This window comes from Nannobrachium achirus (assembly GCF_963921795.1).
Source record: "Nannobrachium achirus genome assembly, chromosome: 17".
In the NCBI taxonomy this organism is placed as follows: Eukaryota; Metazoa; Chordata; class Actinopteri; order Myctophiformes; family Myctophidae; genus Nannobrachium; species Nannobrachium achirus.
Genome location: NC_137824.1, coordinates 54,259,099 through 54,284,109, shown reverse-complemented (window position 1 = coordinate 54,284,109; position 25,011 = coordinate 54,259,099). Strand labels below are relative to the sequence as shown.

The following is a 25,011-nucleotide window of genomic DNA, read 5'->3' as shown; positions in this document are numbered from 1 at the left end:
TGTGGAAATAAGCTTAGTCTTTTCATGGATCTCCTTTTAGTAGACCTTGTACCAGTGAATTGTACCGTCATGAAACTGTACCTTTTCCTATGCAAACTTCTAATAAAGTCTTCAATCAATCAAAGCCATAGCTTGCCATACCCATTTGACACCTCTGCTGAGTCTCAGTATACATGTTTCCTGCCGGAGGATAATATGGACAGGGACAATGAACTGGCCGTCATGGCGCTTGAAATAACTAAAACACTTCTTGTGACATCTTCGTCCCGAGGCCGTTTGTTCGGAATGGGAGGCCTTTCTGCGCACCTCGGCACCACGCTGCTGGTGCTCATATATCAGTTTAGTTGCGCGCGGTGTGACATTACGGACGGGAACGCCGAACATCTGAAACGAGAGCATTCTCTGATGAAGCCATATCAAGGTAAGGGTGGCTATGTCTGGAAGCTAACCTGAAGCTGCTATCTTCTCTGTCTTCCTGCTTCTTCCACATCCAGTCCCCAACGCACAGTGTTGTAAAAAGTACTCACATTTTATACTTAAGTAAACTGTAAAAGTATAAATACAGCAATATAGAAATACTCCATTACAAGTAAAAGTCCTGAATTCAAAATGTACTTGAGTAAAAGTATGAAAGTATTGGCATCAAAATGTACTTAAAGTGCCAAAAGTAAAAGTACAAAATGTTTGAAAATAGCAGATGTACAAGCTTGTAGATCGGCTATTTTCAAATAGCCAAGGGATAAAATAAGGCTAAAGTGGTTAATATATGTTTTTTATATTATAATGTATAACTGCAAAGTAACTAGTAGCTAAGGTTTTTAAAAAATGTAGCGAAGTAAAAGTACAATATTTGGATCCGAGATGTAGTGGAGTAGAAGTAAAAGTATTAGAAATTGGAAATACTCAAGTAAAGTACAGATACCTCAAAATTGTACTTGAGTACTGTACTTAAGTAAAAGTACTTAGTTACTTTACACCACTGCCAACGCACAACACATAACCTGTTGTATTCCTTTGTTTTGAAAGACTCATCTATAAACTTGATTTTTACTCTTATTGCTCATCACAAATACTAGGGTTGGCAATGGCAACGGAAGGCGGAAGTGAAAGTAAACTTGTAGATCAGGGGTCTTCAACGTTGTCAGTCCAAGGACCCCTTAGTTGAGAGAGAGCTGAAGCAATCTTATATGAGATACTTAAAGTGTGGTTCCTGTGGAAATAAGCCTCGGCTTTCTAGGATCTCCTTTTAGTTGACCTTGTACCAGTGATTTGTACTGTCATGAAACTGTACTTTTTCTATTGCAAACTTCTAATAAATTCTTCAATCAATCAATCAAAAGGACCCCCACAATCTGTTAATAGATTCCATGTAATTTCATCTTTTGACAGCGCAATCATCAGTGTATTTTGGATTCATGTCAATTTGTGGTTTTTCAGATAACCACTCATTTTAAACATACTTGTAAAACTTGACCTTTCACTCTGTACTTAGTCTTCTCTTTTGCCCCTCTACACCAAACCTCTTTGCCGAAAATAGTCGATCTACAAGCTCACAACGCCTCGCAGTGAGAGGCGTTGTGAGCTTGTAGATCTGCTGTTTTTGGCTAAAGTTCTCCTAATAAGGAAGCTAGGGTTCAAATGGTTTGATTGATTGATTGATTCGAGAATTTATTAGAAGTTTGCAATAGAAAAAAGTACAGTTTCATGACAGCACAAATCACTGGTACAAGGTCAACTAAAAGGAGATCCTGGAAAGCTCTACGGCTTATTCCCACAGGAACCACACTTTATGTATCTCATATAGCATTGAAAGACAGACGGATAGAACATAGTACTTTATCTAGGATAACATCAATTTCAAAAGCAGAAAAAGCATAACATCAAATACAATGGCAGAAAAAAGGGGGGAGGGGCGGGGAAGCATGGTGGCTTAGTCTATTTCCAAGTCACGGGTAGCAGCTGTCTGAAGGTGACTTTTCATACCAATTTTGAAGGAGGCTAGGGATTTGCTCTCCTTTAAGGCTTGCGGAAGGGCGTTCCACATGTTGGTGGTATAGCAGGAGAACGAATTAGAGCCTTGTTTAGTGTTAAATCTACGTTGATGATGATTAGTGGAGCTGCCTCTGGTGTTGTGATCGTGAACATCCTTGACCTTTAAGAAGTAGTTTGTCAGGTACATGGGTATCTTGGAGGTGTAGTGTATCTTGTACACCAGGCCCATTGCAAGATGCTATACTCTGTCAAGCCACCCCACGCTTTTGTGGGGTCTTCAACGTTTTCTGTCCAAGGACCCCTTAGTTGAGAGAGAGATGAAGCAAGGACCCCACAACCTGTTAATAGATTCCATATAGTTTCATATTTTGACAGCACAACCATCAGTGTTTGGATTCATCTCAATTTGTGTTTTTCAGATATTTAACCACTCATTTTAAACATATTTAACAATTATAAAACTTGACCTTTCACTCGCTCTTTTCCCCCTCTACGCTAATGTTCTCAGAATATTGAAGCTAACGTTCAAGAAAGGAGAAAAACAAAGTTTCTATCACACACAAAGATTTGGAGGACCTCCTGTAGTAGTCTGAGGTCCCCCTTGGGGTCCCGGACCCCCTGTTGTAGATAGATAGATAGTTAGAGATACCTACCTACCTAGCTTTATTATCCCAAGAGGGAAAACCAGTCACTCAGAGGCGGCACAGCAGTGAAGGTTACAAAGTTACAGGGAAGTATGAAAAGAAAAAAAATACCGTTAGAAAAAAGAAGTATCAACAATACAGAGCAGTCGTAAATGGGTAACAGGTAGAGTCGCCGAAATGAAGCTCGCCGAGAAACGGTGGGTGCGTTCGGAAATGCACACCGGGTGTGGCAACGGTGCGCTTTTTCAGCCTGAACTCTGAAGGTAAACTTTCTGAAAAGCAGCAGTTGCTAACCTATTGATGTTTATAAACTAGGGTAAATTATGGTTATAGTCTTAATCTCACAGTATCATAAATGTTAATGCTAGCAACAACAAACATGTAAAGTAGGACACACAATCACAGTATGCCTTCTTCAGTAGACCTATCAACATGTATTAATATTCTAATATTCTATTATAATTTACCATAGTTTATAAACATCAATAGCAACGTTAGGTTAGCAACTGCTGCTTTTCAGAAAGTTTACCTTCAGAGTTCAGACTGAAAAAGCGCACCGTTGCCCCACCCGGTGTGCATTTCCGAACGCACCCCCCGTTTCTCGGCGAGCTTCATTTCGGCGACTCTACTGGTATTCCGTAAATGTACTGTAGGTAAAAAAGTAAAACACATAAATGTCCAGAACAGTCAATGCTACTCGTCACAACACAAATATAGTAATACTTAATATAGGCCTATAGTACTACTTATCAGTGCAAAACAAAGAAAGTGACACTAACCAAATAAAGTGTCCATAACAGTCAATGCTACATAAGTGTCTCGTCATTACACATTAAGTAATAATACTTAAATACTAGGCTACTTAATAGTGCAGTCAGAGCCTAACAAAAGTGTCCTTTGGTCTGTGCAAAAAGCATGAGAAGTGACATGTGCTTACAGCAAAAGCGGTCAGAGTCAAAATATGAATATGTGCATGCATTGTGCATCCATGTTATTACTTGAGTTGAGTACACTGTAAAATCCTGTGTATTCATTTACAATTTAGGCATTTAGCAGACACTCTTATTCAACATCCAGAGAGAGTAATGGCATGAACCCGGTGAAACAAATGTGACAATATAATATGTCACACTCAAAACAATGTCTTCAAAGAAACAAGAATAGCAGATAAAGATCAAAACCTGCCTAATGTTACCCACATTCTTACCATTGTGGTTTGGCAAAAACAAATATAAGTAACAAAACGTCAACTATTAAACAATATCTTCATAGTATAACGCTTGAATTTATATCTGAGAGTTTACAAATGGTCTCTCACAGTTACAAATGGTTAGATTTTCACTGAGCTGAGGAGTGTACAACAGTGGTTCCCAAACATTGGGACTCGGCAAGAGTCGGCATCCCCTTTGACAATGGGAAATAATCTGTATAACTTCCGGACATCACCATGGCAGGACGTGTTTTTCGCTCACGCTCCGGAACCAAAACACCAAAGGCTTGGTTCATCCCACATTTTCTCCTATTTCTACTATGGATCACGGATTTATGCTATAAATCACCACAGATCCTAACACCAATGGAATACGAGAATCTTTTATGGGAAATGGACAAAACGGACGAAAAACACAGTGAGTTATATCTTCTTGCCAAAACGGTAGCTAAGCACCCGAGCTTTGGATCTCATGTTATTCAATCTTTGCTGGCTGCTAACCGGAACAAAAGGGACAAACCCCTGAATGGTTGTATGAGTCGATCTTTGATCTTCTTATTATTACTGCAATCAGGAGATTTAGAATCGAATCCAGGGCCTGTAGCTACCAGACAGATGACCCGAAGACTAGCTGCTCTCGCTACTGCAGCTGGATTGACGACGGCAGATCCTTCTTTGTCTGTGATCAGCGAAGCTAACGATGCTAACTTAGCTAGCTCCTCACTGATGAATCCTGAGGGACTAACAACGGGCTACTCCAGATGTCCTGACCAGCCGACCTCCGACGATCACACGGCAGTCGCCTCCGCGGACTCACGGATCGTCGAAGGACCCCCTGGCTCACGGACCCCCGGTGAACCCTCGGCGATCGCCCCCGCATGACTAGCTCAGCACGAGACCAGCATCATCAACGCAAGTCACACAACACCGGACCCCGGCGGCCCCACCGACCCACCCGACCTGCAGACGCACCCGGCGGACCCCTTCATGGACCCGGTGGACCCCCTCATGGACCCAGCACCCCAGAACAGAGTCTACATTAACTCTGCTCCACGCTGGCTAACGGAGAAGGCCAGAGCGCTGTTTTCTACCTGGGTTAAATCGGTGACCACGGGCCCTCACCACCCCATCCCCCAACTTTTCATGGAGACCCCTTTGTCCCTTTGTCCCCCTCTGAAGCCCCCAGAGACTGCAACCAACCCCCCCTCCCCCACCGACGCCGTTGCGAACACTTCCATAGACCTCGCCATGGACTTTGCCAGCCGCTTTGTGAAAAGAGGTATTCATATTATGCACTTAAACATTAACAGTTTGTTTGCTAAATTTGAACAAATCAAGCATATGGTTCACGAAGGTAAGGTCCATTTTCTAACCTTCTCAGAGACCAAACTTGATGACTCTATCACTGACTCTCAGATCGAAATTGACAACTACTCGGTCATCCGAAATGATAGAAACAGATTTGGTGGTGGTGTATGCATGTATGTTCATAACTGTATTAAGTATATCCCCCGCCCTGACCTACAACACAGCTCTTTAGAAACTGTATGGGTGGAAGTGATTCTTAAGAAAGCTAAAAACATACTAATCGGTGCCATCTATAGACCGCCCGACCAAAATGATTTCTATGAGTTACTGGAGGAGAGCCTAGCACCGGTGGACAATGTTGAAAAATACATTATTGGCGATTGGAACACAGACATGCTTCGTAAAGAAGCTCCTCTATTCAAAAAGTTCAATAAGCTATGTAATCAACAGGGTTTCACTCAGCTCATCACCAAGCCAACTAGGGTTACAGATAACTCTCAAACCACCATAGATCTCATTGTAACCACAGACAAATCTAAAGTCTCCGCGAGTGGGACTATTGAATGTGGTGGTCTAAGCGACCATGATATCATTTACTGCACCCGCAAAATACATAAGTCCAAAGCTGACGGCCACAAAACAGTTGAAGCTAGAAACCTCAAAACCTACTCTAGCGAAGCCTTTAACCACAAACTGGAGAAATCTGACTGGTCCCCAGTACTAGCTAGCACTCAGGTCGATGAAGCCTGGCTAGGCTTTAAATCCATTTTCAACACTACCCTAGACGAAGTGGCTCCTTTGCGTAGGGTCAGGGTTAAAGCCCGCTCACAGCCATGGTGGAATTCGGAAATCTGTGAATCAATGAAACTCAGAGACAAAAAATACTCTGAGAAACGCAAATATAATCACAAACTCAAAAAAGGCCCCAATAAACACCTTAAAGCCAAATTAGAAATAGTCAGTTTAGAGGCTAATAAACTGAGAAATCGGACAACCTCCTTAATCCTTTCTGCCAAAAAAAACTACTTGGATGAGAAAGTTGAGGAAAACATCCACAAACCACGAGACCTATGGAAGCTATTTAAAACCCAGCTAGGCTGTGGTGCTAAACTCGGATCCATAGCCAGCAACATATCCATCCAAACTCCCATAACCCTCCTCACGGATAGTCTTGATGTAGCCAAAAATCTCAACATCTACTTCACCTCCATGGCCAAAAATCTGGTCAATAAACTGCCCGCTCCATCTGGGCTGTTTGGTGTTAGGCACATCTCGAAATTCTACAGGAACCTTGGGGTATGCAAAGACAACTTTAAACTTGCCACGGTGTCAACTGATGAAGTGTTTAAAAAACTGCGCACCCTACCTCAATTCAAGGCCGCTGGCCATGATAAAATTGCCCCCAAATTTCTCATAGACTCAGCTGCCACCATTGCCCCAATCATTACCCATATTATTAATCTATCTATCAAGCAGGGTTATGTCCCCCAGGACTTCAAATTAGCCAAGGTAACCCCCCTGCACAAAAAAGGCAGTAAACTTGACCCTGGCAACTACAGGCCAATCTCAATCCTTAGTTCCATCTCTAAGGTAATGGAAAAAATCGTCTATGAACAGGTGGCTAGATATCTTGAAGAGAATAAACTGATCTACGAGTTCCAGTCTGGCTTCAGAGAGTCCCATTCCACAGATACATGCCTCATCTATTTGAATGATTACATCAAACGTGAAATTCACGATGGCAAATATTGTGGCATGGTCATGCTGGACCTCCAGAAGGCATTTGACACCGTCGATCATTCTATTCTGATCGAAAAACTCAAAGCTATTGGTCTTGATAGCACAGCAGTGAGATGGATGCACTCTTACTTGGTGGGGAGGGAACAGATGGTGGAAGTCAACGGAACCCTGTCCCCCCCCCTCCCAGTAAACTGTGGAGTACCTCAAGGGAGTATACTAGGACCACTGTTGTTCTTAATATACGTAAACGACATGTCATCTGCTTGTGACTGCAATCTGTTTCTGTTCGCGGATGACTCGGCTCTCCTAGTCTCAGGCAGAGACATTTTGCAGGTTGAAAAGGCCCTTAACTGTGAACTTAACAAGATCTGCACCTGGCTCAATGACAACAGACTCTCAATTCACCTAGGCAAAACTGAATGTATCCTCTTTGGATCTAGTCAGAAACTTAGCCTAGTTGAGAACTTCACAATTAAAGTAGGTGACACTGTGATAGAAAGAAAAAACCACATCTGCTACCTGGGTTGCATCCTGGAGGCTAACCTATCCAGTGAAAAAATGACCACCAAGGTAATCAATAAAGTCAATCAACGAATTCGCTTCTTGCAAAGAGTTGCCCCACTGATCAATATTAAATCCCGAAAGACACTAGGAGGTGCTCTTATTGGGCCCCTCATTGATTACGGAGTCCTTGTCTGGTATCGCGACGCCCCAGCTGCCTTAAAGCTAAAGCTCCAAACAGCCCAAAACAAACTAATTAGGGTTGTGCTTGGTCTCCCTCCTCTGACCCACCTTACCGAGCATCACCACGAAAGCGTGGGGTGGCTCAAAGTAGCTGACAGAGTACAGCATCTTGCAATGGGCCTGGTGTACAAGATACACTACACCTCCAAGATTCCCATGTACCTGACAAACTACTTCTTAAAGGTCAAGGATGTTCACGATCATAACACCAGAGGCAGCTCCACTAATCATCATCAGCGTAGATTTAACACTAAACAAGGCGCTAACTCGTTCTCCTGCTATACCATCAACATGTGGAACGCCCTTCCACAAGCCCTAAAGGAGAGCAAATCCCTAGCCTCCTTCAAAATTGGTATGAAAAGTCACCTTCAGACAGCAGCTACCTGTGACTTGTAAATAGACTAAGCCCCCATGCTCCCCCCCCCCTTTTTCTCTGTATTCTGCCTTTTGTATTTGATGTTATGCTTTTGAAACTGATATTATCCTAGATAAAGTACTATGTTCTATCCGTCTGTCTTTCAATGTTATATGAGATACTTAAAGTGTGGTTCCTGTGGAAATAAGCCTCGGCTTTCTAGGATCTCCTTTTAGTTGACCTTGTACCAGTGATTTGTACTGTCATGAAACTGTACTTTTTTCTATTGCAAACTTCTAATAAATTCTTCAATCAATCAATCAAAAACGATCATGCTCATACATGACCTACTCCTGCTAATCAAATGTATCATCATAAACAAGACTATCAGCCCCCATATCGTTTACTTAGCGTTTGTTATTTTAACTGTAGCTTGTATTTTTCTCTGACTGAAATTCCATATTTTAATACAAAAACAACATGTCAATCAGATGTAGCTTAGTTTGTTGCTTTTTCATTCATGTTTACATTTGAACATTTAAAATGAATCGGTAACAATTATTCAACAAATGTAGCTGACCATTTTATTTAATACATATTTGTTTTGATGAATATCAATGTACACAATATTGTCCTGGCAAGATTTTTTTTTAATTCTTTATCCCCTCAGCTCGCTCATCTTGGAGTACCTTTGTGACCCACTAGGGGGTAGCCTGTCCACACTTTGTGAAACACTGATGATGTACATTACAAGATGCCTTTGCCATTATGTAGAAAGAGTGAGATTGGCTCCCTCCTTTATGCTTCCTAATAGGGATTATTGTCACTCAAATAATTGCGATTAACGATTTAATTGTGTTTTTGTCGTTGACAATTACATTTCTGTTTGGCTTTTAGGCTTTGAAGTTGCACATGGCAGATATGACACATAACCTAAATACACAAAGAAATTACTGACATATTTGACAACTTACTACTTAAAAAAATAACATTGATATTGGAAATAGCCGATCTACAAGCTCACAACGCGTCGCATCGCGACGCGTTGTGAGCTTGTAGATCTGCTATTTCCATTATTTCTGATTATGTTTGAAAATGTATGAACATTTTTCAACATTCACGATTATGACGATTATGAAAAAAATAACTGCGATTATGTCAAATAATTGCGATTAGACGATTATGTAATAATTGTGACAGCCCTACTCTTTGGTTTTGTGTTCTAGGTGTAGGTAGCAGTCCGTCCAGTCAGTGGGACTTCTGGGGCAGTACGTTAGTAACCAGCTCGTATGTCCGTCTGACTCCCGACGAGCGGAGTAAACAGGGCTCCATCTGGAACACTGTGGTAAGCAGGACACTCTTTAACTCATTTGCTGCCATTTAACAATACCTTCGTACTCTCATATGCCCCTGTCTCCATAGACTTCCATGTAATTCATAGTGCACGGATCATGCACACCCATGCCTAGATAATGCACCACGTGTGTCCACATTGCTCACAGCTTTCAAACAAAAAAATCCGAATGGAAATCCGTTCAGGCATTCATGAGATAGCAGCCATTATGTTTTCCTAAAATGTAAACAAAGATGGCTGCCATGTTTGAAAGATGGGGTTGCTATCGGGGTTAAACATGCAATTTCGCGATTGCTATCATGCCTACTACATTTTTTAGATTTTTATTTTATTTTTTTATTTTTATTTTTTTTCAAAAACGGGAAATTCTCTGGTTTCTCTGGCATGGCAGGGCGGTACATCGGGATTTTTTAGGGCTCCTCGGCCATAGCAGCAAATTAGTTAATGAGGGTATTTCACCCATAATATAAGTTACAACATTTTAATAACCCCTGGTTATTTTATGCCACATTAAGGGGACATTCAGACTAAAACATATGCCCCCCTTAATTTGTCTTTTTTCATGAATGTTCCTACCTGGTTTGGTGGGTTTCTGTTATTGTTGCCCCTCTTCTGAGATCTCCCGACCCCTCCTCACAGCTAAAATAGGGCTAAATGAACTTAGCCGTTCCAAAGTTACTTTTTTTATTCATGAATCGTCTCTTTATAGTTCCCTGAGAACATCCGAAATGTTTTAATTCCACCACATATTATTGACCCGGATGAGAAACGGGCTGTGTTTACTCTCCAGAGAGCTCAGGCGAGATTCTAGCATATCGCAAGATTTCCAGTTACGCAGTTAAAGGTGATACACCATGAAATTTCACTTTTCCTATTTTAAAACCTTTTTTGGGGTCCCACTAGCACCTTCTATCCTCACAAAGTCCCATTTCTGACCGTTGTGTCTTTCTCTGGTTTTGGGAAGGCGGAAGTTAAAAGCATCCCACGGGTTCTCAAAACAGGCTGTCCAGATTTGCTGACGTCGCTGACGTCATCGACGGACGTTTTTGAAGAAAAATAAATATATATATATAATTTTTTTTTTTCATTTTTTTTTTCAAACCTTTTTTTTTTTTTTTTTTTTTTAATCCAAAAGGATTTTGGGAAGGTGGCGCAGTTCAGGCCAAAGGTGGTACTGCAGCTGAAAATGCTCGCTCAAAATGAGAGAGGCTCTCTATTCAGGAGTGGTAATTTAGCCTCAAACCTTTTGAAAAACGTTTTTGAGACATAAACAATATGACATAAATACTTTTTAAATGCATGGTGTAGCACCTTTAAGCTAAAAGCGTAGTAACCGCAAAGCCAAAATGAGCGCTTTTGGCTGAGTTTCATTTAGCCCATTTTAGCTGTGAGGAGGGGTCGGGAGATCTCAGAAGAGGGCCACCGATAACAGAATCCACCAAACTAGGTGGGGACATTCATGAAAAAAGGCAAACTAAGGGGGCGGATGTCCCCTGTCCCCTTTAACCCTGGCATGCCTATTTCAGGCATGTCATTATAGCTTGTAAAACATGAGCACTTGTTGATCGTCTTATTATTATTTGTCAATTTTGTCCAATGTTTGACCATTTTCTGTAGTATAGTTTGTTGATTACTTTTGATGCAGTAATGGCCTTTTTTAGGCCAATCCCGAAATAGTTCGGCTTTCGGGAACGGCACCAGAGTGCCGATCCCGAACTAGATATTTACCATCCACTCCAATGCAATCCAGGATCTTTAGAGCTCATTTTCTCTGTTTTTTTCTCCCATGCATGAGGTGTGCAAGGTTTAATCATGGCTAAATTGCCGAAAATAGGGCTTCTAAAATGCTTGGTAGCCAATAGCTAACTTCAAGCTAACTTCATCCTCTTCCTGTACATGCACAAAGGAAAGTGTTCAGGCAAGTCATGGCTGCAGGGCTTGTGCATATACCAGCACTGTCTAAGTAGAATTCTCTGGTCATTGGGCGCCCTCTAGTGGTGAAAAGGTGGCACTCAATGAGTTATTAAAAAGGGGTTTGAATTTGAAAGTCCTTAACTCGTTTACTGCCAATTAAATATGCCTTCTTTGGGATCTCCCTGCCATAAATCTCCATAGACTTCCATGTAATTTATAGTGCACAGATCATGCACACCCATGCACAGATCATGCACCATGTTTGTGCAGGCTGTTACCAGCTTTCAAACAAAAAAATCAGATTGGAAATCCGTTCAGGCATTCTTGAGAAAATAGCCAATATGTTTTACATGTTATGTAAGCAAAAATGGCTGCCCTGTATGAAAGATGGGGTTGTATGGGGGGTGTGGAACATGCAAAATCGCGATTGAAATCATGTTTACTAGATTTAATGGGGTCCAAAAAAAAAAAAAAAACTTTTTTCTTTTCTTTTCTTTTTTTTTTCTAAGTAAAAGTCGATTAAAGTCGTTTGGCAGGGAAGTCCATAGTGAGATAGTTGATCTGAAAGTCGTTTTACACTAAGTGATTTAAATTGTCACTTCACTGTCGTCATCGAGACCACCCCTCAAAATCATGTGGAGATCATGTGGGATTTCCACCTGATAGTGATGATTTAATGAGGTGTGATTGTTTTTTTGTTTATTTTTTATTTTTACAGTCAAATATTTAATTTCCTCTTCCCACCCAGCCTTGTTACCTCAAGGACTGGGAGATGCACGTGCACTTCAAAATCCACGGGTCAGGAAAGAAGAACCTGCACGGTGATGGCATTGCCGTCTGGTACACCAAAGACAGACTGCATCCAGGTAAAGCTGCAATGGATACCCATCAATGTTGTTTTTGACAGCACATTTTGATTTAGTTTTAGTCATAGTCTTTTGAACAAAATGCCATTTTATTTTAGTCATAATTTTAGTCACCTGAAAAGGTTTAGTTTTAGTCTAATTTTAGTCGACTAAATATCATAGGTTTTTAGGCGACTAAAACTACAGTTGATTTAGTCAACTAAAATGTATTTTGGCGGTGCCTTGATGGCATCGGAATGACTGATTTTACACTTGGTTGCGTGCTGAAAATAGCAGATCTACAAGCTCACAATGCGCCGCGACGCGTTGTGAGCTTGTAGATCGGCTATTTTCACATCGGCTAACTAACATTTTTCGTCATCGTTTTAGTCGACAAAATCAACACTGATATGCATAGGCTTTGACTGGACATTGTAGGTTCCATGTTGCCTCCGGTCCATACAGTCTCATTCAAAAAGTATTACTAGCAGCAACATGGCAGCTGTAGTTAAACACTGCTAATGTCTTTGTTCATCAAAGGTTCTAGTAATGATTTCTTAACTGCTATTGTTAAACAACACTTCTTTCCAAAGGATATAGAATTTACTATACTAGAGGTTCGGCCTCACATCTAGGGCTCCATATTTGTATTCTTTCCCAGTGAGCTTGATTATTTGTTTCCGCCGGCCGGCCAGCTGGTCCTCCCTCCCATTAACCAATCTTTAATCTTTAACCCGGGGGTCTTCAACGTTTACAGGCCAAGGACCCCTTAGTTGAGAGAGAGATGAAGCAGGGACCCCCACAACCTTTTCATACATTCCATATAGTTTCATGTGTATTTTGGATTCGTGTCAATTTGTGTTTTCAGATATTTAACCACTTGAACTGTCAATACTTGGCCTTTCACTCTGTACTTAGTCTGCTCTTTTTCCCCTCTACACCAAAGCTCTTTGCCAAAAATAGCCGATCTACAAGCTCACAACGCCTCGCAGCGCGAGGCGTTGTGAGCTTGTAGATCTGCTATTTTTGACTAAAGTTCTCAGAATATGGTCGCTAGGGTTCAAGTGGTTAAAGTAAAAAAGGAGAAAAAAAAGTTTCTATCACTCAAAGATTTGGAGGACCCCCTGTAGTAACACTGAGGAGGACCCCCTAGGGGTCCCGGACCCCCTGTTGAAGACCCCTGCTTTAATATAGGATTATCACCTCCTCACCTGTTCGTTGTTTGTAAATTTCAGAAACAGAAATGTCGCATATGAAAGGATTTATCGGGCAAGACGAGTGCCTGAGCATGTTTCACATCAATAGCTACATGGTTGTTTTGCATCCCATGCACTTCATCTTCAAGCTTTGCACTCCATGTCTATGTATGTACAGCACTGATTCTCAATGTGGGGCTCTTGAGATGATTCCAGGGTGCCCAGGTCAGCACAGTTATTTTGATAGGTACCAAATGTACCCTTACGGGTCTGTAACTCAGATGCTGTACAAATGTAACCATATTTGTTTACCATTTGTACACTCCAGAATTAAATGATATTTTCTTTTTGAATTTTTACAGTGTACTTTGGGGTCTCAGAAATAAATATTTGGGGTTTTGTGGCCCAAACCTCCTAACTCCACACTTTCTGCCAAAGCAGCTAACAAACTCCACCTGATTGGCCCTCTTTTGTCATAAATATGTGCTATTGAACACCCTTTATGTCTGTTTGTTGGTTAAAATAATATATTTGAACCAATGAAAAGTAGTAAAAAGCCCTTCGGTCAAAACCTCCCAACTCCCGAAAATGAACATTTTGGTGTTGGGAGGTTTTGGCCCGACAGCAGAGATATCAAAAAGGGGGCCCTTGAAAGTAAACATGTGAGAATCTCTGATGTACAATATACTGTATGTCATATTATGTTCATTACATCCATTCCAGCCCACACATATCATGCTGCTGCTGACCAGGTACAGTAGCGGACAGAGTATTTCCCGGTGAACCTAAGCGCAACGGTGGGGGCTTGGGAGTGTGGGGAACACACGCACCACTGATGATGGAGAGGTTAGCCTTTATGTATTGAGAATGAGAGGCACTCTTGCCGATTTAGTAAGAGACTCGTCGCCAATTGCAAGATATTTAAAAGTTATTTCGGCCGATGATATCCTTTTCTTCCCACAACTAGACTAAGGATTTATATTGTGTTCTTTACAACCACAATTATTCACGTGTGGCAAGATCGTGGTTCACCAGTTATTAGTAGGCTATAGTATAGTGTAGGATTAGAAGCCTTTTCAGAAGTTAATTTAATGTTTTCCATTTAATGATTTCCTTTATCCTCATCTAATCTTGCGCTAATGCACGTACCGGTAACTTGTGCCATGTTTTAATATCTTTATATCTATGGTGTAGGCTTTTCAGAAGTTAATTTAATGTTAACTTCATTTAACGGTTTCCTTTATCGTCATCTTGCGCTAATGCACGCAACTGTTTTCGCCAGGTTTTAAGGTCTTATTTAGTTGTTTCTCATAAGCTCGCAACCCTCCTTGCCCATTCGGCCCCCACCTTTGCGCTTAGGTTCACCGGGAAATACTCTGTCGCGGTACAGTAACTGTTTCCAATGTGTCTTGTTCATGTCTCGCTCCACATGTGCCTCTCCCATCTTAGGCCCTGTGTTTGGAAACCAAGATCATTTTGTTGGCCTGGCTTTGTTTGTGGACTCCTTCCGCAATGACCTCCATGGGATGGATGTAAGTGTCTGGTGTGTGTGTGTGCGTGCGTGCGCGCGCACGTGCGTTAGAGAAGCCAATGACCCACTTGTTTCTTCGCAGGGCCTGTGTTTTCCAACAATGCTCTGTTCCACGGGCTGGCCGTATTTATAGACACTTATTCTAATGATGACAACACCGACGTGAGTTGACCTATTTGTGTGCACCTATTTGTTCTCTCATTTAATTCAGGGGTCTTCAACGTTTTCAGGCCCAGGACCCCTTAGCTGAGAGAGAGAGATGAAGCAAGGACCCCCACAACCTCATCATAGATTCCATATAGTTTCATTGTCTGACAGCACAATCATCAGTGTATTTTGGATTCATGTCAATTTGTGTTTTCAGATATTTAACCGCTTCAACCGTTAATACTTAATAAACTTGACTTATCACTCTGTACTTAGTTTGCTCCTTTTCCCCTCTACACCAAACCTCTTTGCCAAATCTTCTATTTTTGGCTAAAGTTCTCAGAATATGGACACTAGGGTTCAAGTGGTTAATATAAAAAAAGGAGTAAAAAACATTCTATCACTCAAAGATTTGGAGGACCCCCTGTAGTAACTCTGAGGACCCCCCAGGGGTCCTGGACCCCCTGTTGAAGACTCCTGATGTAATTTATTTATTCATCCACCCGATCTTGTTTTTTGTGTGTTTTCACGCTGGTTCAGCATGCTGTCAGTACAGTGAGCATGCTTGTTTTCCAGCGCTGCCACACTTTCTTTCTGCATTATTATGCACCTGAAGAGGAGGAGAGGACTCGGCACACATACAGTATCAGAGTCAAATTGTTACAATGGGTGCGTTCGGAAATGCTCACTCAACGCACTGGTGTGCCATGTTGTTGTTCGTTTATTCGGTGCACTTGGTGCGTTGTCGTTCGGAAATCCAGTGCGCGGCGCACCGGGTGTGCTGAGTGCACGCACTGACCGACCCTACTCAGAAGTTGGGGTTTGGCGGTGTGGTGCGGCAGTGCGTTGTTTTGATTGGTTGGTTTTCATCGCTGTGTCTCGAGCGCTTCTCAGCTGTGAACAATGGAGGAAATGACCGCAAAATGCAGCATTTGCAGCTTAATTGGTCGTTTGGGCTTGATAGTTTCACACACATCAACATGTAAACTAACAGCAGGTATGCCAATGTTGTGAATTAGACCTACATCTTCTAATAGCAACGTTACGTTAGCATACTCAGCAACTGCTGCTTTTCAGAAAGTTTACCTTCAGAGTTCAGAGTGAAAAAGCACACAGCTGCCTCTTAAAACTGGTCATTCGTAAATAAGCCACACTGAACGCACTCTCCAACGTCACGCCCACTGCACTCACTACACTGAGCACACACCCGGTGCGGGTTTCCGAACGCACCCATTGTTACAATGTTTCCATCTACCCGGGATCTTCCTTGGTGGATCAAAACATCTGTATTATTATTGTACAGGATCCCCCTTTCCTCAATGTTTTATTTCTGACACTCTGTTTTCCATGTCTTTATTTTACGCCAGTGGGCCAAAAAGTATCCCTTTTTGATACTCGTGCCTTTCATAAAATGAATTAATTTCATTTTAAACCAAAGCGTTATTTGAGCATGGCAAAGACGGACTGCTGTCAACATATATTTGATTGTTTACACCTGCTTTATTGTAGCGATGCACCGATATGGAAATTATTGGCCGATACCGATACCGATGTTTAAAATAACTATTTAGCCTATAGCCGATACCGATACCGATGTTTAAAATAACTATTTAGCCTATAGCCGATACCGATGTTTAACTCATTTACCGCCCCTCCCGATAGTCCAGAGAAAATTCCAATGTCCTTCTCTGCCAGGCCCGATAGTCCCGAGAATTAGCTTTTATATAATGTAATGTTAATTAACCCCCTCCCCCTGCCCATGACAAAGTTTGAGCCTTCTGTCATAAAGGGAACCAAAAATATCACACATCAAAGTAAGTGTGTTTGAAAAAAAGACTGTAATAATGTATAAATTGCAATACAAATGTATAAATCTCCCCATAACGCACAGTGAACTGGCAAAGTGACGCATTGGAGCACACAAGGCTGGCAGCCGGAAAAAAAAAAGAGAAGAAAAAAAGTGTTAGAACGTGTGTGTGTGTGTGTGTGTGTGTGTGTGTGTGTGTGTGTGTGTGTGTGTGTGTGTGTGTGTGTGTGTGTGTGTGTGTGTGTGTGTGTGTGTGTGTGTGTGTGTGTGTGTGTGTGTGTGTGTGTGTGGGTGGGGGGGGGGGGGGGGGGGGGGTCCACGGACCACTGTATGTCTGTTTCAGTGGTCCCCCAGATCAGCACATATAGGCTACGTTCAGTCCCATAAAGAAACAGTGCTATCAGAGATCTGCCTCTCTCTCTCTCTCTCAAGACACAAAAAACACAATTATCGCCATTCGCCATATAAATGCTTCTAAAACATACCTGAGAATGCTGATGGTTGATTAGAATCCACACCATGGTTTATAATCCATATATCCAGGCTATAATATATTGTTTTGTAATGGTATGTTAGTCCACAAGCAGGCCATGGGCGCCAGGCGGTCCTTTGCAAAGGAGGGGTCCCTGGTCGCCTTTCTAACGGAACCAATAGGGGGTCCGCGGGCCCAACGCTTCGCAGACCTCCGCAGAGCAGTGGGAACACGATAATCAACTATTACACAACGTTGTAAAATCAATCAATAGCCCGATCATTTGTTACATAAGTTCACACGACACGATACAGTTGTCAGAGACAAGTGAAGTGGTCCCTGGCGATGCGATCTCACGAAGGGGGTCCGTCCTCTCACTACCCTGGTCTCCAGCCAACACTTCTCAGGGAACCAGGTGGCGGTCCGTGGACCACCCATAGAGTATATATGGGACCACCGCTCCCCCAAAAAAACAAGTGATCAACTACTGTCGATGCCTCGTTAGCAAAGACGCACCAGAGGCTGTTTAGCAGGGCGTGCAGAGGATGTTTTAGGGGCAGGCGGAGACATTTTTCTAACATGTCCTAGAATGTGAAAATAGCAGATCTACAAGCTCTACAAGCTCTCAATGTGTCACAGAGCGATGTGTTGAGCTTGTAGAGCTTGTAGATCTGCTATTTTCACATTCTAGGACATGTTAGAAAAAACTCATGCCCCCTTTGATGTCTATTTGTGTGTGTGCACCTGTACAGAGTAAAAACCAGCAGCAGACACACAGAGACAGAGAGAAAGCGCCCCCAAGTGGGGGCTCACATAAATACTCACAGAAATACTGCAATAAAGTATGTGAAATTGCTGAGTTTTTTTGGTCAGACATAGCCAATAAAAATATTTTTCTCTGCATTTTTCTAAACAGAAAATTCAAAAAAAAAAAAATCCTATTACATAATTACATTAGTACACTTATCTGATAATGCCTGAAGCCATAAAGACAAATATCAAGTGAGTTATCCACTGGAAAACAGATCATTCACAAAAAGGTCAATAACTCAAATTATTTTGAATTTCCACCTGGATTTTGAAAAAACAAGGGGTTTGAAATGGCTAAAACTCTAGATTGCTACATCCTACATACAAAAGAATATTTTTTGGAGAGACTAGAGGATGTCCTCTTTCATTTCAGGCACTGTATGACATTTTCATGCAAACAGGGAATTTAGGAAAAATGTATATATATATGAATAAAATGCTTAAACAAAATGGCAGGAGAGCCATACAGTCAATGTTAAAATGGCGGCCAATGTGTTAATGTCAGCTTTATTTGCCGATACCGATATTGACCAATAACGGCAAACATCGGCCGATACCGATGTGCGGCCGATATATCGGTGCATTTGCTTTGCCTTAGTGTATATATTCACAACACGTACTGATAATATTTCCGTGTTGGTAAAATAAGGTAATCCTGTGCCCCCTCCTCCCTTCTGTTTGTGTTGCCAGCGAACCTTCCCGTACATCTCGGCCATGGTGAACAACGGCTCTGTGGGATACGACCACGGTAAAGATGGCCGCTCCTCGGAGCTGGGAGGCTGCTCGGTGGAGATCAGGAACAAGGAGCATGACACGTACCTCGCCATCCGCTACTCCAAAGGACGACTCACTGTATGCTTCCCATTTCCTTGTTAACTACTTTAGGTATATATAATTCTAGGCCATTTAGGCCTAGAATTATTGAATGCTTTAACCAGTGGAAAAATAGCAGATATACAAGCTCACAGCGCGGCACGAGTGCCGCGCTGCGAGCTTGTAGATCTGCTATTTTTGAAAAAAGTCGTGAAAATGTGTGCAAATCTTTGAATATATGTATTTTCAAAGCAAACGTTTGTAACTCAAATTTTGCTTCTGGGTGGTCCCTGGAACTAAATATTTTGAGATACGGGTCCGTGGCCAAATATATATAATTTTGGGGGTAGTTCACATGAACCACTGAACATAGTAGTCTCTCAAGAACAGACTAACTGAGCTCCAGTTGAAGTGAAAAGGACCTCTTCTTTGACGACGGCTTGCCAGATTGCTGACATAGAAACATAGGTTTTTCAAAAAACCTTAGAAGGATTCAAAAGACACTTATAGAATCGGGTCAAAATTCAAATTTTCACGATTTTTCAAAAATAGCAGATCTACAAGCTCGCGCTGTGAGCTTGTATACTGTATCTGCTGTTTTTCAATAGTTAAAGCATAACATAATTATACACTATAATGTGTACCCGTTCTGAATGGGTTAAACCAGTGTCCTTATTTTGGGCTGGTTATCATTAGCCTAGCCTGGCATGGCCAGACTAATCACTACGTTCGATTTATCTCTGGCAGATTCGTCTGGTTTCCAGGCTATGTTATACTTTATAACAGTTGAATATATTCAAAAGTACCGTAGAACATCTACTAAGCGCGTGTCGCATTGTGACGTTGCTATATTTTCACTACTATGTGACACCGCTGTACGAGTATTAAATTAAGTATTAAAGTCCGATTTGAAAAGATTACCCACTGTTTTTCTGGAAATGATATTACTCAGCCTCTGTAGCAGCTAGAAACAAAATTTCAAAACTATTTGATAGCTTACACCTTTGGCTTTCATAGAAAAGAAATCTGAAAAACTTAAATATTTTTTTCAACAATGACTGTACTACATACTGTACATGTACTGTAATACACTTTAATGTGTACCCGGCCTGAGGGGTTAATACACTTTAATGTGTACCCGTCCATATGTTAATGCCTTTATTATTACTTAAATAATAGCATTATGAAAAATGTTAAGCTCTTAACACCATTTCTAAGGCGCCCTACACACAGTTGCGACAGCTATCGTGTCCGTGTAGTCTGAGATTGAGGGGGGGAGGGGCGGATCCAATGCATTGTCGATGGAAGGTTGTTTGGTTTTTTGTCGTTGCCGTGTCTCTTGGCCAAAAGACAGCCTGTGGTTGAGCTAGAGACACGGCAACGACAAAAAACCAAACAACCTTCCATTGACAATGCATTGGACCACCCCCCCCCTCATTCTCAGACGATACGGAGAAGATGTTTCATGCATATGTGTGAGTCTGGCCTAATACGTGTTTGTTTCTCTCCCGTTGTATTAGACTGAAGCTTAGGAGCGGTTCAGTCAGTGGAGTGCGTGGGGGTCTTATGTGCGTGGGGGTCTTAAGCCCGGATCATAGTTGGGTCCGCGGTGGAAGGCTATCCACTGCGGTGTAGTCTTTTCGAGTCTTTTTGAGTCATGAAACTACAACGTTACATCATTCCTCGCGGTGGAGAGCTTTCCACCTCGAGTCCCAACACATCTCTCTGTTTTTACTATCAGACAGACAGGCTCTACACCCCGTTCACTGATTGGTCAATCTAGACTAGTCAGTCACAGTGAATAGGACTCCACCGTGGCGTACTATGATGGCCTGCACTTATTTTCTGACTTGAGGTGGAAAGCTTTCCACCGTAGACTCTGATCCGGGCTTTATGGTGTGGCCCCAGGCCAATGCAACTCGGCACATAGAGGATTGTTTGATCACACCATGGATAGTTTGTTGTGTGTGCATCTCTTCCTGCAGGTGATGGTCGATGTGGAAGACAGGAACGAGTGGAAGGAATGCATCGACATCGGGGGCGTCCGCCTGCCAACCGGTTATTTCTTTGGTGCCTCAGCGGCCACTGGAGATCTTTCTGGTAGGGGATGAATGAATGCCGTGATGTCCAACGATACCCCAAGTAGAGGCTGACTGATTCATGCAGTGAAAGTGTAGTGGGTCGGACTCGGGACCCATTTGTGGTCACGGACCAATATTTCTGGGTCACAAGTCGACTCAAGTAAAAATCGATTTTATTTTCCTACATTTAAAATTATGTATATTTCAGCAGATACTGTATACAGATCCTTCTCGAAAAATTTGAATATTGTGTGAAAAAGCATTGCAGATGCCCTAGCACCCCAAATCATAACCGACTTTGGAAACTTCCCACTGGACTTCAAGCAACTCTGACTTCAGAAGGTTGACATTTCTCTATTATAAATCCTTGTATGAAAGTTTCAAGAAAATTTACTTTTACACAATATTCTAATTTTTCGAGAAGGATCTGTATTTATTTTTTAAATCAATCAAACACACCTAAGAAATTACGTAAATTGAACAATTATAATTATTAAGTAGTGAAATTAAGTAATGAAAATAGCCGAGCTACACTTGTAGATCGTCTATTTTCATTAGTTTGGGTCCCGGGGCAAATGTCTAATTTCTCGTTTGGGTCTTGAGCTAAAACGTTTGGGAACCACTTATTCCAAGTGCCCAGCAAAGAGTCCTGATCTTGGGAACCACTTATTCCAAGTGCCCAGCAAAGAGTCCTGATCTTGTCCAATTGTCTTTTATTTTCTTCCTACATTCCAGACAACCATGACATCCTCTCCATGAAAATGTATCAGCTGATGGTGGAGCATACCCCAGAGGAGGAGAGCCAAGACTGGACCAAGATTGAGCCAAGCGTCAGCCTCTTCAAGTCTCCCAAAGGTAAATGTACAATGGAAGTGGTGTTTTTGCATCATAGTGCAGGGGTTTTCAAAGTGGGTGACGGGGCACCCTGGGGTGCCGCGAGATCATTTGATAATATTTGGAATTTATTAAAAAATATTTATTATCTTTTAAACTTGAAGTAAAAAGTTATTTTCAGTCAGTTCTAACCAAAATGGCTATTATCTCAACGTTTTCCTTGCAACATAATCACTAAAATATCGTCACTGTCAGGCCGAAACCTCTGTCGCACAAAACGTGTGAAAACAGCCGATCTACAAGCACACAACGCCTCGCGATGCGAGGCGTTGTGTGCTTGTAGATCGGCTGTTTTCACTAGTTTAGTACATTTTATAGATGATAAATACAAAACGAACAGTTTTGGCTATACAAGGTTTCCACCCGACAACGACGATATGCTATAAATATAAGGTGCCGGGAGTGAAAATTATAATGTAGGGGTGCCTTGGATTAAAAAAATATTTATGGGGTGCCCTGAGACAAAACAGTTTGGGAACCCCTGTCATAGTGTGATATGATACTGTGGATAGAAAACAATTTCAAGAGTTATTTGTCGGGCAGAGACACTACAGAGCACCAAAATATTTAGTTTGGCCTTTTTTTTTTTTTGCTTTTTTTTGTGTGACATCGTACCCAAAGGTAGCTTTGAAGGTTCAATCCTGTTTCAGGAATTCTGTTTCTTTAAATTCGACATTTGGGGTTAAATCCTGCTTAGCTATGTCTTCTGTGTTAACGTATCTCACTCTCTTTTCCTTCTGTCCGTCTTGATAAAGGACGGTAGCAAAAGTGGACAGTCTGCTTTCCTTTATTTTATTTTTTATATACATTATTACAATGGAAAGTGCACAACCTAGAACCGATTTTCTTTATAGATCTTCAATAAACAGTGACAATTCACTATTCAAGTTATTCTATTACCTTGATTTGTTTGTGTGTTATTATTACACTCCACTACTGAATGTTGTGGTTCAACTTCTTTGCCTCTCGTAGACAACATCGACGATCCAACCGGAAACTTCCGTGGCACTCCCCTCACCGGCTGGAAGGTGTTCCTCCTCTTGCTGTGTGCGCTGCTGGGAATCGTAGTCTGTGCCGTGGTGGGGGCTGTAGTTTTCCAGAAGCGACAGGAAAGAAACAAGAGATTTTACTGAAGTGAGAGAGAGAGAGAGAGAGAGCGAGAGAGACGGGAAGAAAGAGAGAAACCTTTAAACAGAAGGTATTCTTCATGAAACAAACTGTTTTCCAAACTACAAATTCAATACGCTCGGTGTGATGATTTTTTTTCTTTTTTTTTTCTAGAGATTGTATAAATCATTGAAGCACTGCATCGAGAGTTATGGGCAGTCTACGCCAAGCACGATGACTATAATGATAACTTACTTTAAATATATTGTTTTAACCACTTAAATCCTCTAGACCAGTGATGTGTTCTAGTTTTTTTTGGAGGGTATACCATATTATTCCCTCCCACACGCACAACGCAATATGCGTGATTCCTAAACCCACCAGGATTGAGTTAAGACCCGCCTCCTCTCGATAATCTTAAGTATGAAAGTGCCCATGAACGTTAGTGCTGCTCGCTCAAGTGCAAAGTACCTACTACCTACTGATCCATTACAATAATACACGCAGCATAATAGGCCCAAAGCCATATCCAAACCATAACAATTTAACTGATAATCAGTAAGTAAGAGTTTTTATTTTGAGCACAGTAGTGACAAATTAATAGCTTTCTCAGTACGTTTTTCTCTTTAGCAAAGTTACAAAGTTTTTCCTTTATTAAGCACAGTACAATTAAGTCATTTTTTTTTAGCACAGTTTATTTTGAGCACTTTAGTGAGAAATTAATAGCTGTGCATTGTGCAAATGCAGGCTTTTCTCAAGTACAAGTCTTCATGCCTCTGACTTTATCCACCCTCCATGTGTCAGGCAGGGATTTCAGCCACTCCTGGAAGTCCTCGCGTTTCCGCGAGGCGGGTCTTAACTCAAGCCTGGTGGGTTTAGGAATCACGCACATAATATATATGCTTGTGCATGGTCAACAAATTAAATGGTTATTAGTAGAGTGTATATCAAGGTATATATAAATGTATATCTTGGGCGGTATACTACGTATATTGTGTAACACAGTAGAACACACCACTGCTCTAGACTGGACTGGAGTTGGCTCTGGCGTTGTTGTGTTTTTTTTTTTTTGCTTTCCTTTTTTTTTTTACCTCCACCAAATCTTTGATATACAAGGTCACAATGCGTTGATGCTTATTGTGAGCTTGTAGATCAGTTATTTTTGGCTAATGGTCCCCCTAGAATATGGATGTTGGGATTTAAAAATCTTGTCCACACCTCAACTAATATGAAGACAGACATAATGATTGTTATAGTAATCGTGCTTTGAGTGGATGGTCCTCAACTCAAGATGATTCCCAATGGTTCTGTGGAAGTTCAAATCTGTGAATCTGCTTAAATATGTGACGGATGGTATTGTTAGTGGTTTCCATTTTCCCGTTTGGTATGCTTTCAATCCAGAGGTTACTGGCTAATGGGGCATTCACGAATAGTGATTTTTAGTATTCGAATTATTCGACCTCAAAGTATTTGAATAGTCGAATATTCGACAGGACTGGCCAAACTGTCAAATATTAAGTAAGCAAGAGGCGAACATTGTGAAAATAGCCGATCTACATGCTCGCAACGCCTCGCGTTGCGAGGCGTTGTGAGCATGTAGATCTGCTATTTTCACAATATTTATCTGCAGAGCCGAGTCACGTTAAATGTAATACCTACAATTCCAAGTGCTTGTCAGGGTGGGGAACCCAGTTCAAATATGTTTATTTTGGAGGTCACAGACAAAAAAAAATGTAGAACCCCTGGTATAGAGCATTAACAAATTCATCCACCAGGGGCATTAACAACTCATTCTTATGACTTCCTATCTAGCCAAGCTTTATAAACCATGAATATATATATATATATATATATATATATATATATATATATATATATATTTTTTTTTTTTAGAGAAAACAATAAAAAAATGAAAATAAGCGAATATTCGACTTTGGTGAACAATGTCGAATAGTGACTTTGATATTCGAATATTCGAATATTTGGTGAATGCCCTACTGGCTAATATGAATCTTGCTTTTATTTTGCAACTCATTGTTGATTAGAT

The 25,011-nt window shown here is 41.4% G+C and overlaps 1 protein-coding gene across 2 annotated transcripts; it reads left to right on the top strand.

The window, feature by feature from the left end:
- Positions 1-217: 217 nt before the first annotated feature.
- Positions 218-24,632, top strand: lman2 (lectin, mannose-binding 2). 2 transcript variants are annotated; one of them, XR_013962909.1, is made up of 9 exons: positions 218-421; positions 9,220-9,338; positions 12,010-12,127; positions 14,752-14,834; positions 18,760-18,921; positions 20,868-20,982; positions 21,699-21,818; positions 22,830-23,055; positions 23,139-24,632. XR_013962909.1 is itself a non-coding variant. In XM_080745845.1 (8 exons), exons 1-8 carry the CDS (start codon positions 223-225, stop codon positions 22,988-22,990), a joined length of 1,077 nt encoding a protein of 358 aa, XP_080601971.1. In that variant the 5' UTR covers positions 218-222; the 3' UTR covers positions 22,991-24,632. The 2 variants fall into 2 exon arrangements, 1 of the variants encoding a protein (XP_080601971.1); XM_080745845.1 differs by having other exon boundaries at positions 22,830-24,632.
- The last annotated feature ends 379 nt before the right edge of the window (positions 24,633-25,011 follow it).